Source organism: Danio rerio, chromosome 5, assembly GCF_049306965.1.
Source record: "Danio rerio strain Tuebingen ecotype United States chromosome 5, GRCz12tu, whole genome shotgun sequence".
Taxonomy (NCBI): Eukaryota; Metazoa; Chordata; class Actinopteri; order Cypriniformes; family Danionidae; genus Danio; species Danio rerio.
This window is the reverse complement of record NC_133180.1, coordinates 22963718-22983193: the sequence shown is the minus strand read 5'-3', so window position 1 is coordinate 22983193 and position 19476 is coordinate 22963718. Positions and strand designations below refer to the sequence as shown.

The 19476-nt window shown below is 37.0% G+C and overlaps 1 protein-coding gene across 11 annotated transcripts in view; it reads right to left on the bottom strand.

Moving 5' to 3' along the window:
* arhgap20b (Rho GTPase activating protein 20b) overlaps positions 1-19476 on the bottom strand; it is a 93106-nt gene that overhangs the window by 53473 nt on the left and 20157 nt on the right. For 6 of the 11 annotated variants that reach the window (XM_073952103.1, XM_073952108.1, XM_073952104.1 and 3 more), the window contains 2 exons: positions 17398-17526; positions 10442-10509 (listed from right to left, as the gene is read on the bottom strand). In XM_073952103.1, coding sequence (XP_073808204.1) covers positions 10442-10509; positions 17398-17481 — 152 coding nt within the window. In that variant the 5' untranslated portion in view covers positions 17482-17526. Of the gene's footprint in view, positions 1-1435; positions 1666-10441; positions 10510-10731; positions 10753-17397; positions 17812-19476 lie in introns of those variants that run through there. The other 5 variants (XM_068218219.2, XM_068218220.2, XM_068218218.2 and 2 more) reach the window with 4 other exon arrangements.

Genomic DNA, 19476 nt, shown 5'->3' with positions numbered 1-19476 from the left:
CTGCCTCCAGTAAGTATTATTTGGTAGTTTGGTCATTTATTTACAGTAGCTAATTTGGAAACCGTCAAACGTCATACCGGAAATAGTTTGAATTTCCATTTAGTAAAAAAAAACTGTGTTCCATTTGGAACGACATACATATACTATGCTGTTGTGTTGAGTGTGCATAAGTACATAGTGCATTACTGCATAGTGTATAGTGTGCCATTTGGGACACAGCTATTGTTTCCAAATAGAACAAAATTGTCACTTCATAATAAACTGGTGCCAAATAATAAAAATAAATAAATTGGCTGCCTTAAGAGAGGCTACTGTGGGCCTTTTTTCTTACATAATAAATTGCATGCACCTCAGAAGGCAAAATGCAATGAATACAGCCATAACTGGCTCTTGAAGGCATGAGACCTCTCTTGAAGAGCCCATATTATACATGAAATAGGGTCATATCCTGGTTGTAAGGGTCTCCAACAACAGTCTAATATGCATGCAAGGTCAAAAAACACTTTCATGGTCTTATAATCTGCATTTATTTTTACCTAATTATCCCAGCGACTCCTGTATGAATCGTCCAGTGATTCATTTGTTCCCAAACCCCTCCTTAGCGCGGAGCTAATCTGCGCTGATTGGACCGATGACAGTCTGTCGCGATTGGTCGACTGCCTTCAGTCAGAGAGGGAAATGGCCAATAGCTAATCAGCAATTTAAAAAGTAATCACAGTTCATACACGCTCGATAGTATAGACGTGGATTTTAGCTGCCACACTATGGCGAGTGGATAGTGCCACGGATAACCGAACGAAGGAGACAGTCGTGTACTCGCCATACCACACACACACAAAAACACACACACACCTCCGGATGACAACGCTCCTGCTTCCGCCCGCACCCGCCAGGTTTTAGCCTGAGAACCCGCTCCGTTTTCTGCCCGCCGCGCCCGGTCCCGCTAGAGCGGAGAACACAACCAAAAATCACCCAGTATACAGTCCAGACAGCCAAGCTGTCGTTCGTTCGCTCTCTCTCTCTCTCTCATACGCGCGCGTGCGCACTAACACACACACAAGCACCACGCAGACTCTCTCTTTCTAATTCGCATAGCAATATCCGTGATATTGCTAGACAGCCCGCTCCCGTCCCAAATTAAACCCGTTACCGACCGCTCCCGCGATTTATTCGGAAATTTATTCCCGCGGCTGTCCCCGCGCCAGATTTCTGCGGCGCGGGAATAAATTTCCGAATAAATCGCGGGAGCAGAACTCTAGCACGGAGCTCCATAAACAAACAGCACGCGTCGCGTTTTTAACGTGACTTTGCACGCGATAAGATCAAATATCCAGTTAACCTGATACAGTACACGCGGTTACAAGTAACAAATCACAACTAAATACATTTGCAAGCAAGAGTAAACGAGGCAACAACTTTAACCGCACGTACTTACACTTGAGAAATGGAAGAAACCCATCCTGACGTCCATCAGTTACTCTTTACTGATCCTTCCTTTAACAAACTCAGATGAAGTATTCTTTGTAGCATGTAGCTTCCAGAAGTTTCCAACTGCTTGGTTATAATGCTGAGGTTTCATCTTTGGGTAGAGACTCAATATATCCATCTGCAGTGTGACTTCAATCGACCGGCATGTTTGTGTGCGTGTGTTTGTGGGTGTGCGTGTGTTTGTGGGTGTGTGTCTGGGTTTCTGCGTCAGAGGGCGGGGCCTCAGGTTTGAAATCTCCCGGGTTTGCGCGTGCACGTGAATAACTTTGTTTCGTTCGTACGTCATGGCGAAACACCTAATGAGTCGGTATCAAGGCGACTCGTTTGAAGCACTATGAGTCGACTCTTTTATAGATGAATCAACCGTTTTAAACACTGTATTCTTACAGATTTAAGCCTTAGCTGGATACTTCGCTTCACTTAGAGCTGTGTTACACACTACATGGAGGGGAATTTTCAAAAACCCATAATATGGGCTCTTTAAGAAGTGCAGCTGCTCAAGAGTGGGAGGTAATGATACAGAAATTGGATACGATTTGTTTATTAATGCCATACCATCTACACAATACTTTTTTGTGGCACATGCTTGAATTAATTCCATAAATGTGTTACCATTGTAGCTTAGTAACACACATTTTTCTCTTTTTGGATAAGATAAAAGTTTATCCTATTCAGTGCATACAAGTTTTTATTGCCCATTCTTTTAATAGATATGCATCTCAACGTTTAATTTAAGCATTTCTTATCTAATTGTTCATTATGCACATAAAATAGGCGTGAAAACATAGCCAATGACTTCTAGACATACTGTACTTTGCATTAGTTTTTCCCCAGTTTGACGACAAACATGTATTACATAAATTAAACTAGCTTTCATCATTAAAAGTTAACTCTGAACCAGTTCTCTGACCACACACAAAATGCTCCTCAGAAAAGACTAGTCATTTGAATCGTTCTGCTGATGAAAGGTTTGGTCACTGCAGACTGGGCATATTCAGCTCAATTCTCTTTAAGACACTGAATGCAGATAGACACAGATCTTTACCCTGTTCAGCACTGCAAGCAAATCCTTCTGATTGATGTTAAACTGATAGCCCATTGAGATTCTTCCAATGAAATCTCACAGCAATTCATAAATATTCGATTAGGGTCATTTGAGTTTCAGAAATAAATGACATGAATTTGTATGTATTAGTCACTTTTCGAACAGTTGGTATTACTCATGAGATCGGGCTAGATTCTTTACATTATACTGTCCTATTGAGCATTTGCCTTTCATGAACAACCAGACTTTTATATGAGTGACACCAGAAGCGCCTGCTACGCAGACATCCAGCACCACCTCGCCCCATCATCTCTTATTCTTATTTCAATCTAAATAAATACTAATGCTTGCTGTCAAAGGCTACATTGTTTAAGGGCATTACCACGACTGAGACAAAAAAAAATGAAAGCACATCCTTGTATCTTAATATTAATATATTTTTGTTGATCAGTTATCTACTAGATAAACAAGAATAACGAATAACATCATAGGTGAAGTGCTTTAAAACCAGTCTGCTAAATGCTTCAGCACCAAAATACTAACTGGTTTGTTAAATAAAATAATAATCTAGCCTAAATAAAATTAAAGTAAAATATTCAGTTTCAGAAAAGCCTATAATTAACTTCTACAGTTTTCACTGTTATTTACAAAACCATCTGCTGTGGCGGTCAATTACAATTTAACTTGTTTAAACAAGTAAGTAATTTGAATAAGCAGGACAGGTCTTTACAAAATATGCGCAGCAGCACTGAAGTGTTTCCAGATTACCTCAGAAGAAAAAACTCTTTTGGAAGGGTTAGAGAACTCAGAAACTCATTGTGAGAATGAAGATGTCTGCTTACTTGTGCCAGTCTATCAGATAAAGTTGTGTAAAACACCTTGAATGGTAGCGATTCCAGGCAAGGAGGCTGCACAGGCTTAGGCTGGGCCTGGAGTATCCCCACATCGTGTGGGGACGCAATAAAAAGCTGCATTAATTCCCGCCTTCTCGTGGTACGCACAGTGCATACAGCAGTACCACTGCAGGCGCCACTGAGTGACATGTAATACTGTGGCCGAAAGAACTTAATGTTCTGCAGTTTTAAAAAACACGTGCAATTACAAAAAACGGCAGCAAATTAAGAAAAGATCTTCATACATTTGACAGCACACTTGCTACAAATTCTCAGAACGCAAGCACATTTTAAAAAATGTGCTGCATTTTTTCACAACGCAAACAAATTACGAAAACGTGCTCCATTTTGTTACAACACTTTTAAATAGCACGGAACACAACACAAATGTTTCAAGAGGACCCTAAAACGTGACGGACCTGGCTATTTAAGGTTACGGTTATTTAGGCTAATAAATTTCAAAAACGAATGGAATCAAGATAATAAAATAAACAAATAAAAAACCTTTCAAAGATCTCAACGTCACTGAGCAATAGTCACAGTACAGTAGCGTTCGTCATGTCTTTGGGTCCACTTGCGTGTTTTCATAAATTGCTTGTGTTGTGAGAAAATGCAGTGCATTTTATTAATTTGATTGCTTTGTGAGAAAATACAGCACAATTATTTAATGTGTTTGTGTTGTGAGGGTTTGCAGCACATGTGCTGTCAAATGAATGAAGATCTTTTCTATTTTGTTTTTTAGAATTGTATGCATTTTCTTAAATTGCAGCACGTTAAGCTCTGTTGGCCACCATACTGTACACTTAAAATATGCATCATTCTAGGAATGACAGATTTGGAGTAATTATGTCTTAAAATGATAACAAAGACAAAGCAAAGACCCCAAAACTGTTGTTTTATGAAAAAAAGTAAGTCTCTCCTTACTAATACATTTTTCTATAGAGTTTCTCTTCACTAGTGTCAACTTCGGTAAGATATTTATCTCTGTAAAACTCATTTGGAATGCGTGTTGTTTTATTAACAATAAGAACTATACTAATGCACGGGTCATTTCCTTTAATAATAAAATATATGATATTTCCTCACCCCATACGTTGACATTAACCATAGAAGATATAAACTCTTTTTAGCTGTTGGCAAGATCTGCACTGTTTCCTTGATTTACCCCATTTACAAATAATGCATTTCCCATAACATTGGATTTAAAAAGACTTAGATAACAGCAACATATAAAACATGGAAAATACTGATGGCTCACATTGATTCACTGAATGAATTGAATGTCTATATTCAAAACAGAAGCCATGCAGAGTAAAAGGACTTCCTGAGTCAAGGGTTTACTTCTGAGCACAAAACATTCAGCCATGTTTTTGACACTACACATAATGTAGTAATTTTCACTGAAGGCTGAAGGCTTTTTTGTGTAATCTGCGTCATTGCCACAACAGCAGGCTGAAGGTTACACTAGTGAAGAAAACACCCGTTTCTGCATTTGTGTTCATATTTAAAGTGAGCTTATATCTTCTACTACAGGAAACATTTACAAAATTAAAAAGTAATAGCTTACTCACAAATAAAAACTGAATGGCTATTTACTCACCCTCAAGTGGTGTCAAAGCTTTATGAGTTTGTTTTCTGTTGAACACAATACAGTAGACCTTTTGAATAATGTTACAAAGCTGTAACCATTAACATCCATGGTAAAAAATCTGCATTTTACAAAATATCTTAAGTGTTAAAGTAACTTATAAAGGTTTGTAACAAGTGGAACGTGAGTAAATGCTGACAGAATTTTGTTTTGGGTGAACTATGGCTTAAAGGGTTATTCAAAATCAATATGAGACCTGCACCTACATCTGTCCAACTGCTCATTAACGAAAATTTGCCAATCACTTGGCAGCAACTCAATGCATTTAGGCATGTACCCATAGTCAAGACAATTTGCTGCAGTTCAAACCGAGCATCAAAATGAGGAAGAAAGGTGATTTAAGTGACTTTGAACATGGCATGGTTGTTTGTGCAGACTCTGGGTATTTAAAAAAATGCTGATCTTCTAGGATGCACAACCATCTCTAGGGTTTACAGAGAATGGTCCAAAAAAGAGAAAATATCTAGTAAGTAGCAGTTTTGTGGGCGTAACTGCCTTGTTGATGCCAGAGGTCAGAGGAGAATGGCCAGACTGGTTCCAGCTGATAGAAAGGCAACAATATCTTAAATAATCACCTCACAATTGAGAAGTGCAGAAGAACATCACTTAACAGACAACGCATCCAACCTTGAGGTGAATGGGCTACAGCAGCAGAAGACCACACCGGGTACCACTCCTGTCAGCTAAGAACAGGAAACTGAGGCAACAATTTGCACAGGCTCACCAAAATTAGACAATAGAAGATTGGAAAAACGTTGCCTGGTCTGATGAGTCGCTGATTTCTGCTGCGACATTCGGATGGTAGAGTCAGAATTTAGTGTCAACAACAGGAAAGTATGGATCCAGCCTGCCTTGTATCATTGGTTCAGGCTGCTGCTGGTGGTGTAATGGTGTGGGGGATATTTTCTCGACACACTTTGGACCCATTAGTACCAATTGAGCATTGTGTCAACGCCACAGCCTACCTGAGTATTGTTGCTGACCATGTCCATCCCTTTATGACTGCAGTGTACCCATCTCCTGATGGCTACTTTCAGCATGATAACACATCATGTCATAGAGCGCAAATCATCTCAGACTGGTTTCTTGAACATGACAATAAGTTCACTGTACTCAAATGGCCTCCACAGTCACTAGATCTCAATCCAATAGAGCACCTTTGTGATGTGACCGAGAGATTCACATCATGAATGTGCAGCCATCAAATCTGAGGCAACTGCGTGATGGTATCATGCCACAATGGACCAATTTCCAGTACCTTGTTGAATCTATGCCACAAAGGACTAAGGCAGTTCTCAAGACAAAAGGGGGGCCAATCCGGTACTAGTAAGGTGTACCTAATAAAGTGGCCATGAGTGTATGTGTTGGAATAGATCCAACGTAAATGTAAATATTCATTCTGTGCAGTATAAGTTATTAAAATACCCGTGTAAAGTAAACACATAAGACTAAAGTGGCATGAATGCTCAAACTAAATACACATTTTTCCACTGGATTAATGTTTTCCGTTGTATTTAATGATCATTGTGCCTTGGCATCTAGCCTGTCTTCCTCTCTCACTCCCTCTCACGCTCTCTCTCTTCTTGCTCTTAATCTGAATGACGCATGTTGCCAGCTTTCCTGTTATGTGTGTGTGTGTGTGTGTGTATGTGTTGCATTCCTGCCTATATAAGGCAGAGTGTGTCTTCTAGCTAGTACCAACGGACTGATTAGATAGAAGCTCTGTGTGTGTGTGTGTGTGTGTGTGTGTGTGTGTGTGTGTGTGTGTGTGTGTGTGTGTGTGTGTGTGTGTTATGACATATCAAGATACAAATATGTATAGTGACATAGGAATGACTCAGCTATTACATGGAGAAGTTAAGTTATGAGGACATTGCTGATTTCACCATTTATCAAAAGGCCTACAATTCATAAAGAACTAGTTTTTGTTAAAATAAATAAAACTGTAAAAAATAAAACTGCACAAGGTTTCCTGTAGTGTTAGGTGTAGAGTATGGCAATAGAACCTAAAGTTTGTAGGGAAGAGTGAGGACAAAAGATAATGTTTTATATATAAATTTAGCTGTGGTTACTAATTAAGTGTGGTCTATCATCTTAAAAAAATGTAGCACAACTTCAAAATAATTTTACCTTAAACATAAATTGCACATTGTTATTTCTGTCACCGAAAGTAGAGACAAAAGTAACACAACAATATTTTCTAGATTGACTGGCTTAATCTTGTTGATTTTTAAAAATATCTGACTATGACCCTGTAAATTTTAAATGCAGGCATGTTTGGTCCTTTATTATTTAAAAAAAAATTAAGCTGCATTTTTATCTAAAATTTCAGTTCTATCAAAATGTTTCAAAAGCAATCCAACAATGTTAACATTTTCTACAATTGTTAAATATTTTTTATTATTTTTGGCAATATGCATTAATTTACTAAAACAAATTAATCAAAACCCTGAAAACTCTAATGTGGAAGTGAAAAATAAGGTTTGTCTAATAGCAGACAGATATAAATGATAGTGTTTTTTTCATCCCCTCTGGAACTCTTGTCATTTAAACCTGAGTTACTTTTAAACTAAAAAGTCATAGATAGCAAACTGAAAAAAAAGAATGTGTTATTGCACAAAATAACCTGTAGATTGATCATTACTGTGAAGCATGAAAAAAGAAACACAACTTGTAGTAAGAAAAAAAGACCTGCAATAATTTACATTCTGCACTTAAAAACCAGAAAGAAAAAAAAAAGAAAAATCGGCAGATTTTTGGCAGCTCTATCAAGAGTTGCATGCTGAATGTGTTGTTATAGCCTGAAAAGCAAATGTTTTCAGGGCTTTGAGAAAATAACTTTGTTACTTTCATCCCCCGTTACTTTTGTCTCCACTCTCCTATACACTATATAAACAATGGAAATCTATGGAATGGGTTTTTAAACAATGATATTGGTTATGGTCAAAACTATAAAATCACACACAGACTACAAAATAAAAAACGTACTAAATGAACAGTGACATAATGTGCTCTATTTTAACGATCTAGGCGCAAAGTCTAAGCGAAAAAGCATTTAGGGTGTCCGAATCCACTTTTGCTATTTTAAGGACAGAAAAAATACGCTCTGCACCCCGGCGCATGGTTTAACAGGGTTGTGCTTATTCTCTTAATGAGATATGGGTGTGTTTTGAAAAAAAAAACTAATCAGAGACTCATCTCTCATTCCCTTTAAGAGTCACACTATGATGCATTTGCTATTTACACATCGGACTTTGTAAGTGGAAAAACTGAACGGTTCACAAGCGAGAAAACAGTTAAACAGACCATCTGCAGCACATGGACAAAGAATGAGCAAAGATTTGTTTCAAATCTATTTCTGAATTTAGTTTCAATTTTCAATTTCTATCAAAAAATAAATGAACAGTAACAACAAAGAGTGGTCAAAAAACACTTTTTGGAGTTATATCCAAACACACATCCTGTGCCCCATATGGTCCAAAACCTGACAGGTGGGCAAATCTAAGCTGGTTTTTAATAAAACAAATATAAATATGCATATAATAAATAATAATGCTAACAATAATAACATTATACAAAAGCAAGTTTTGTGAATAAACTGAAAAAAGACCTCCCAAGATGAAAACATGGAGGCAGTGTTTTTTTATATTTATGTAGAAAACTAATAATTTTTGTAATATTATAATCTTTTAATTTTTTCATTTGTTAAGATATTTGTGTATTTGTGTAAAAACAACGTGGCAGAAAACAGGAAAATTAAGGTTTCACTGGTCTGAAAACACACATCATGGCAAACTGGGGTAAATGTGTGTATGATAGGGTCTTTCTGTATGATAGAGTCTTTCCGAATACTCACTATGCCACAGCTACATACTGTATAGTTTTTGTTCTTCTGTGGAACTAAAATAGGCTATTTGAAGCGTATTGTCCACACTGAAAAAAAATATTCAAAGGTGATTCATTGAATTTACTCTATTTTTTAAGGTGTGAGGATGTAAATAATTCATTTGGGCTGAATAAAAAAAAAAACAAGTTAAGTTGAACATTACAACAGTTTTGCAGAAATCATTTCTTTTCAGTGCACACAATGGAAGACAATGGTTTCCAAATAGCTTGGCTTCCAGCAATCTTCTACTGTACATCGTTTTGTCTTGTCTTCCGTGTAACATAAAACAAAACATGTAGAAGCATGTGGGTTGGTACATTCCCTGAGACTATGTTTTTATTTTCTTGTTTTTTCTTTCATAACCGTAATGGTTTAGTTACCAACATTCGTCATAACATTTTCTTCTGTAAAGCACAGAAGAGAGATAAGCCAATGTAAGCCATGTAAGAAACCAAGTCACATAGTCACAGAAGAAACCAAGTCATAAAGTTTGATATGACATAAGGCTAAAAAAAACATATTATCCCTAAAAAAATCTGCAATATGTGAGAGTGATAAAAAGTAGACATATAACTAAAGAGACACCTCAGACAGTACTTTTTCTAGAATCATATTGATCAGACAAGCACAAAGATGCAACTAGACATAAAAAATGACCCCTTTCCTTGAAATGTCAGCATTTACAGGCGCGACAGTGGTGCGTAGACTTCGGCCCACAGAGTCTGAAACATTCTTTGACTCTCTGATTAAATGTTTTTATTGAATGAGCCCTGCAAATAACTATGAAAGTGGCAACTGGAATAATATTTGACCTGACAGACCTCAGATACACACATACAAGCACAGAGGGCAACAGAAAGTTCTGTTAATTAAAATACCATTTACTATAGATTTAAATCAGCTAGACACACACACAGACACACACAGACACACACAGACACACACACACACACACACACTATTAACACACATTACACACATTTAACTATGGGGACAGTGCACCTAAGCCTAACAAGAAAAAAAGCAGGTGATATTCATTGATTTTTCAGTCCGAAGGCAATTAAAGAAGAAACCAGTGGAAGGGACTGATCAGATGCAAGCTGTGTGTGTGTGTGTGTGTGTGTGTGTGTGTGTGTGTGTGTGTGTGTGTGTGTGTGTGTGTGTGTGTGTGTGTGTGTGTGTGTATGTATGTTTTTACGGTGTACCTTTACTTTAAATTTGATCTGGATGTAATTACTTTTGTCATTTCTTTCTGCGTGTAATTACATTTATAATTACAGTGTTGACCCATCCCTTAAACCTACCTCAGTACATTATGAACACAATAAGCTCATTGGACTTATTGTTGATGCACTGTTAATGCATAGTAGTTAAGGCTATTTAATATAAAGTGAAAAAAAATATCCTCTGCATAAAGAAAAGAACCAAATACCCCTGATATGACGCCTGTGTGTGTTTTTCTGTATGTTTTGTGCATGTACCTTGGTTTGGTTTTGCTGAAAGCTTTAATAACGGCCGTTTTTCTTCTTGGAATCGTAGATTTCATCTTCTACAAATAAAACAAACACATTTGCACACAAATTACATTTACACATAACATAACTGAAAATTACCAAACCCACAAGTACATCAGAAAAAACAAAGTAATAAATGGCAGATGAAAAACAACATTTATGCTGTAGCTATAGCAACCATCAGTCCAGAGGAAAACTATTCATATCTTTCAGATAATCTTCTTTCTTGTGACATCTGGTGTGAAAGACTCCCTGACCTTTCCGTCCCTTCATGGCGGAGGAGATGTCAGAGCGTGTTATTCAACATTTTTATTTATTTGTTAGTTTGTTCATTTTTTCACCCTTACTTTAATCGCCATCAGTATGGTAATCCTGTGACTTGAGCCCATCCTTATTGGAAGATCTCAAGGCTTCATGGAGAGGAGGGGTGACTGAGTCACAACCTAATCTAATGAATCCAATGTTTCCCAAACCTGTTCCTGGAGCCACACAAACACCTTTTCAAACCTGTCCAAATCAAAGACAGCCTGATTCTATTAATCAGCTTGGAAAGACCTAAATGAATGGGTGAGATAAGGCAGACATCCAAAAAATTGCAATGCTGATAGTGTGCACAAACAGGGCTGGGAAAAACTGAGCTAATCACAGGGGTTCAGCAAGGTTCTGTGCTTGTATCCTTTCTTTATTTCATTTACACATCCTCACAGGGCAAAATCATAAAGTATATAAAAATGATACAAATCTTTCATTTAGACAGCACCTGATGAACACACTCTCTCAGGTCGCATATCTGCCTCTGTTGAGTCTGTATCCTACATTGTATCCTGGTAGGCACACTTCTCTGTCATCACAACATAAAAATCTGAAAAGCACTTCAATCCTATTGTGACCACACACAAACTGCAAACATTCTGCTAAAGAACATGTGCTCTTAAAAATAGCAAAAACATGAGAAAGATGGCCGTACAATGTGTACATGTGTCATTTTAGTCTTTAGTATTTCTGCCCATCTCAGCTTTGATTAAGAACCATCATATTCAGCTCAGTTTGTAAAGAAAGAGCTCCTACTAATCCTTGAAAATCCGTTGTTTGACTATACCCTCATTGTGCATGCAAGACCACGCAATGAAGTGACAAGTATGGTCATCCATACTGGGAACCTGTGCTTTGCATTTAACCAATTTAAATGCACACACAATAGTGAAAATACACTCGGGAGCCACATATACTGCAGCACAAGGAAAGCAGTTGGGGGTTTGAAGCCTTGCTCAAGATACTGATAGGGAGTGTGAAAGAGAAAACAGGTTATTCCCTCCCCCACCTACAATCCCTTCCGGATTTGAGGCTAAAACCCCCAACCTTCAGGCAGGGACGGATATAACCAATAAGCAAGGTAAGCAGCTGCTTGGGGCCCCGGAAAATCTGAGGGCCCCCAAATGAGTACCTAGAAGTACGGTTGTACAGATCATTGACCTGAAGTTTGACTACAAAATAAAATCGTAAATAAAATCGCAATATCTGTCAGAAAAATCGCAATGAGATATTTTTCCCCAAATCGCACAGCCCTACCTAGAAGTAGAAATTATACCAATAAATTATATATAACATAATTTTCTATCATATTTTGTATTAGGAGAGATTCAAAAAAAAAGTTTAATTTGTATTACTTCTGCGCAAATGTGTCCTCAAGTCCAGCAGTCAAATTAGGTAAAGATTTCGTTTTAAAAACATAATGGAAAATGTTACATATTGAATTAAAACGTGACCAAAACTATTAAAAATAGTTTATTTATTATTTTAGTTGTGAAATGATTAAGCAAATCATTTAAAAAGTTTCACGAGATTCTTGTTTTTATTTTGCAATCAGACAAAATATAGAAAAGGAGATTGAGTGATATAAGAAAAAAAGCACCATAAATCAATTAAGAATAAATTAAAGTACAAATGTTTGGCCCCATGGCTGAAATTGCCACCAAATCACCAAATCTGCCTCTGTTTTCAGATTACAATTCTGTGTTTCAAACCATTAGGCATTATTGTGCATGGCAGGAGCATTGTGCTCCTCTTACCAAAACTGTAAGAAACAGAGACAAATGTTTGACAAGCATTTGAACAACAGCACTGCTTTGAAGGTTAGTGCAATATAGCATTGTAAAAACCCACTCTTTCCTAATAGAATACACAGCTACTCCTCTAAGCTCTTATAATCACTAGACTGGATTACTGCAGTGCTCTTCTGTTTGGCCATCCATCCAGCACAATTAAGCCTTTGCAGAACATAGCAGAAAGTCTAGTCCAGTTGTGGGCAAATCAAGTAAAACAATTTATATAATGCAACCATTCCTCACTACCCTTGTCAAATAATTCTAAAGAATTCTAATTTGCGTCCTATATAGGGCTCAAAAACAGAATTTTATTAAAAATTTGGAATTGTTTACTATTATGTGGAGCCACTTAAAGAGGATTTTAATGGAAACCTATTCAGGTATATATTAGAATTCAATACACATTTTAGCAATCCTACAAGTGTCCTTCTCCAATGTCAATTTAAAAACAACATTTCATTGTGTCTCAAGTTTTGCTCAGCAGGTTTGCTGGGGTATGCTACCATTATCTTAGTAGCAGCTAAGCTTTATTTCTTTTAAATCCAATGCAGATTAGTCTATCATTCTGGATGGCTCAATTCATCCTTATCCAGAATAACTAACAGGAATTATTTCATGACTTTGAACAAATCCATAAGGAGCTCGAACTAAGCCTCAAATTTATCTCATAATATCCAATAATAATAAAAATTATTTCCCACGCTGTGTTGAGTCTGTATCAGACATGGTATCCCAGTAACATACTGTACATACTGCATCACCATGACATCTGTTAAATATCTGAAATGCACTGAATTCTAATGATGACAGGGAACAGTTTGGAGACATACTGCAGATGAACAGATGGTCTTTAAAGAAGAATAACAAAACATGAAATGGGTATGCATAGAAAGCAGAGACCTTGTGGCAGAGAAAAACATTTGTGTGTTTGTTATTCTGCATTCCTCACCTATAAGAAAATCCCCTACTGAGTTTAGACCATATGAATTAAGAAGTCTTCTTATGTGTCACAAAGATTCTATAAAGTCAACAGATTTAATAGTGATAGTTTAATAGTTTAATCTTAGATTTAAGAGTGGTGACTCATGAGCGATTCCATGCATATGTCAAGTATTTTTTTGAGTAGGCTTATATTTTACAGTATTGTAAAAATACCAAAAAAATCTCTGTCAGTGTTTTCAAACTGTTATATTTGATTGACCAAAGTCACGCAAGTGGCACTTTCACATCCATCACATCCATAACAGAGAGGAGTTGCATCCATATCCAAGCTTTTTCTTCATAAATGTTAAAATGTTAAATAAATTTAGTCATTTTTATTCTATAGAAAGCAACTCTTCTCCTTTTGATTAGCTTTGTTTATTTTGGGTTGTGCAGTTTAATTCACAGAATTTCTACAAAATATGCTTATATTGTAAACTCGCTAACTTGTTTGGTCACATACATAACGCATGTTTAATTTCCTTATTTAAAATATAAAAAATGTTTAGAGCTTGATATTTTTCTGCCTCAAAAACTGTGTTGCGTTGTTTTGAAAAATTATAAACCGATGTTTCAATATAAAGTTAACATATACTTTCTATATGAACTTGTTTTGAAATCTTACTGCAAATGTTGGATCCATAATGCTGGGATTGTTCCTATATATACACTGCAAAGTTCAATAATGCTTGCTTGACACAAGAACCAGTAAAGTTTTTTCAGAATAAGGCAGGCATTTCTTTCTGTTTATGTCTAAGATCTTAATCAGAAAGTGTCTTTTAGTGGACAGTAAGAAATCTCTGATTTCATTTAAAAACATCTTACACTGTGTATGAACAAAATAAATTGTATGGGTTTGGAATGACATAGGATAAGCAAATGAATACAACTTCCATTTTGAGGTGAACATTAATATTACTACTTCTATTAGCTTTAACGACAAAGTAGTAGTATTTACTGTAAGGCCATCTAAGGTCTATTGACCGCATTCTTCAATGCAGAAGTGCGCTCGTTTTTGCGAATGTTTTTGAACTTCCGATTCAGTCACCTATGGGAGAAATGATTAATTACGTCAAAAAATGGTCAAACTACTTGCTCTACAAACAAGTGTGCTCATGACTATGCAGACAAAGCAGAATAATATAATAAGAAATTATAAGTTTGCAACATCAAGCAGCATAATGAGCCGTTTTAACCTCTAAAAATAAATGGAAGTGAATAAGACCGGAAGTCTCCAGCCAAAAAGATTTAAATGGCTGCGCCCACTCGTACGTGAGGAATAAGGTGAATATGTCCTTTCTGTCTTTCAACTTTTGGAGGTACAAAAAAAAGTTCTAAAATGCAATATTGTTTCTCATCACATTAGAACACATGCCAGTATTGAAGTCCTCTAATTTGATTTCACTAAAGTGTAATGATGCTGTTTGAAGATAAAACAGCATCTTCAAAGTTGTGATGTTCAAAGTACAGTCATGCAAAGAGAAACATTTTCTTTTATATTACTGGCTTTTTAAAGTGGAAGTAAAGCACTCAGTCCAGTTTGCATTATTTTGTAAATTGGTTTTCACTTTAATGAAAATATATTAAACTCATTAATTTAACCATACTGAAGAAAAGGGCATGTTTAACTATAGTGTTTGGCGTTAGGGCAACCATCTTGCAATGTCTTTGTGTCTAATGTCATCAGGTTGGTTCCGTTCGCTTAGTTGAACAGACACCGTGGAAGTAATGGACTGAACACGGAGATTGAAAAACATAATTTAACCCAATTCGTGAAGTTGTGTATGTGCATCGCAGAGCTGGTGCAAATAAAAGCATCAAAGTTGTGTCCAATATTTACAAAAATGTTTACACCTTTTCTATTTTTCTCTTTTTAAATACCTTTCATTTGACTCAATTCGGTCCACTCTCTCACACTGCTCCAGCACTGCCTGACGAGAAGATTTACATTCAGACTAATGCAACTAAAATCATACATGACTTCACACTATACTAAATCACATCTTTGTGGATTATGTCAAACATATACTCTTATCAACTCCATCTATCAACATGTATGAAGGACATGAAAACCTGCCATGTGAAAAATTGCGCCAATCTTTGTATGATTTGAACACGAACAGAGATGTACTGTAGTAGTGAAAAGTGAAAGTACCTGCCTCCATTACTGGACCTTGTTGAAACCATGGTTGAAACCCAGACAGGCAGTCAGGTAACACAATAGAGAGAGTGGACCAAATCACATCAAACAATCGGTAATTAAAAGGGAAAAAGAAAAATATAATAATATATTTTAGGAATAATATTTTTTTTAATATTTGACACATCTGATGCTTGTATTTGCACCAGGTCCAAACCCACAACTTCATGTATTGTGTTAAATTAGGCTTAGCAGTCTCCCTGTTCAGTCCATTACTTCCACTGTATCTGTTCAGCTGAGGAAACGGAACCAACTCAAGTCAGACATATTCAGAGATAATGCAAGACAGAAGCGCCCTAGGTCTAAAAGCGATAGTACAGGGGTGGCCAACCCTGTTCCTGAAGAGCCACCTTCCTGCAGATTTCAGTTGCTACCCATATCAAACACACCTGAACCAATTAATTAGGACCTGAACACCACGTGATAATTACAGGCAGGTGTGTTTGACATGGGTTGCAACTGATATCTGCAGGAAGGTGGCTCTCCAGGAACAGGGTTGGCCACCCCTGCGATAGTAAAACATGGAATTTTCTGTTAAATGGTTTCATTAATCAAGTTTGTTTAATATGTTTTCATTAAAGTTGAAATCAAAACTTGGCTGACTGCTTCACTTCCACTTTAAGGCCAGCAACAAACAGCTGGTAGGGACAACAATGGTTGTCTTACTGGGTTTGTGACATCACAAACCTTAATATTTACCTAAAGGAATACAGGCATGACAATTCTGGAAAATGTGCACCAGACCTTTAGTGAAACATAACACAGTGGGCAAGCTGACCAATCAATGCCCATTGCATATTCAGTGGGAGGGGTTTCACAGAACCTGGATGTCAACAGACGACAGTAACCGCGTTGAATAAATTTAAAATTTGTGGAAGAAACAAATGAATATGCACCATATACACAAATAGCTGACTGACCACTTCTTTAAAACCAACCTCTAGCATAATCAACTAATCCATTTATCCATCTAAAAATATATATTTAGTCAGATAATTGTAGATTTCATTCAATTCTTTATTTTCTTTTTGGCTTAGTCCCTTTATTAATCAGGGGTCGCCACAGCGGAATACACCACCAACTTATCCACCATAAGTTTTACACAGTGGATACCCTTCCAGCCACAACCCAACACTGTAAAACACCCACACACTCTCATTCACAAACATACACCATGACAAATTAAGTTTGTTCAATTCACCTATAGCGCATGTCTTTGGACTTGTGGGGGAAACTAGAGCTGCCAAAGAAACACTGCCGGAAAATCCGATACAGGCCAAAAAGAGATTTATTAAAAGACTTTTCCACCATTTTCAATGTGAATTGAAGTAATCTTTCTGAGCTGCAGGCGAGTCTTCTCTTAAATCACTTTAACAGCTCTTTAAGTAAATCATTTACACTGACATATGCAATTACCTCCAGAAACCAGAGGCTATTTTTAACTAACAGGCTTGAAAATATTAGCAGGTAATATTAAAAGCATGCACTACCACTAAATGTATTCAGTGGTTTAAGTAAACGTCACATACATTTCACTTACATTCAAATTTAAGGGTTAATTCCAGAAGACCTTATGTTCATTCAGCTGTTAAGCACACACATCCATGCTCAAACACCAATCACTGCTGTAAATTCACCTTTTCCTCTGCAGGCCTGGTTCCCACTCCACCTCTGGTAGTTTGAAGGTCAGCGCTGTTCGAGACCCTCTGATGTGGACTCATTTTTATCCATCTCCTTCAATTATCCTCGGCAAGGCTGCTCTTAATCTTCCCAATCACAGAAAACAGAGCACATGCATCAGTTCCCACAAAAGAAAAGAACATTAAATTGTATTTTGAAAGTATTATACTCTCTTTCGCCAATCATAAAGGGATTTGACTTTATCAACCAGATGAGAACTTGTCTATAAGTTGGTGTGAAGAACCTTAGCCACACGACCCATCTCCCGCCCCCCACAAGTTTTTCTTTTCCCTTTGATTTTCATTACTGTCCTCTTCCTTTTGCCCTCCCTCCATGGCAAGGTCTTTCTCATTTCTATCCCTGTTTTTCCTTCTCTCTCTCTCTCTCTGCCTCACACACATTCTTTCAGTCTCACTCTCTCTCTAAATAAGGATATGTAGGTCCAGTGTTCCACATTCGATGAAGGCCCCCCGCTGGATGCTTTCGTCACTACAGAAATTATAAGTGCTGCTTTGCAATCAACAGCAATTTAGTATTTTAAAAGCAGCTTTGAAATAGCTTGTGGCGACTGTGTTAACGGTCCAGCTTCACAATGAACATTCAGAGCAGAACTAATGGCTCAGATGGAGTTTCACAGTAGTGAGCAAATCTCACCTGGAAATGGCAGCAAAAAATTGTTAGTGGTGGAAGCTGTCAAGCTGAAGATAAAAGTAGAAGGAAATGACAAAAATAAAAAATCTTTTTAGATTTAGACTGTTTTAATTTGTGTGTCATTTGATCTGGGGTTGAAAATCAGCCAACCGATGCAAAAAAAAAAAAGCTGTCTGACAAATCTAAATCACAAAATGGCACTTTCAAGAGTTCACACCTAGCTGATGACTGATTATAAAGCTTGTTTGGCATGCTGTCTCAGGAGAGAGCCCTGAGCATAAGATCCTCGAGCTCAGGTCTCCAGAACTCCCCTGCTGTAGTAGCTAATGAACAGATATTGATTGCTCTTAAGAGATAACTACTTACTAGGTGCATGTCTGTCGTGCCAATTTGGATAAGTCAATTAACTTAATTTGCATGTTTTTGGATGGTAGGAGGAAACCAGGGAAACTGGGTGAAACCCACCTGAGCACAGGGAGAACGTGCAAACTTCACACAGAAACATCAGCTGGCTTGGTAAGGACTGGAACCAGTTCCTTTCTTGCTGTGAGGCAACAGTGCTAACCACTGGGCCACTGTGCCATCCATCTCGGACATGAGGAGGAGTAGGGGTGGAGGGGGGAATTCTTCAAAACAAAGATGGCTGTTAAATGGAACTTAAGGTATTTATAGTGACTTAGGAATCGTCTGATTGGTGAATTATTAATTGAATAATGCAGGACTGGATGCAAGCAATCATAAGCATGGGATCCTCTCGAAATTAGTTTATAAATAAACTTAACTCTTTAGTCAAAATACACTAGTTAGTAGTTCTTTAAAACTATAGTTCACACAAAAGTCAGGTCAGGACCTTTTTCTTCAGTCCAACATTAAAGAAGATTATCAGCTGAAATCATGATTTTAGATGATATACAGTACAAAAAGCAAGCCAATTGTAACCATCTGTTTGAGAGTGAAAAGCATGTACACGCAAGGCTAAATCAATACCTGTGGTTCCTGACAAGACACTGAGGGCTTATGAAATGAAAAATCTGTCTGTGCAATGAAATTAACATAATTTCTAACATTAGTCTTTAATCCAATCTTAGGTCCTGAGTGCATTCCTGACAATTTCATTACTGCACTTATTTTATTCAAACTAAAGCAGGATGTGTTACGTGGTTACATTTTATTATCTTGCACCTAATATATATTAAGGACAAATCAAGCCTGCATGAATTTTTATTTTTTATTTTTTTGGTCAAATAATGTTGATATTTGAAAGCACCTAAACCAACATTTTTTATATATTTCTGTCATTGTTACTAGAGTGCACAAGATGTGTCTGTGAAGTTTTAGGTCAAAATACCCTTCAGATCACTTATAATTCCCTGTTGAAAGTGCCA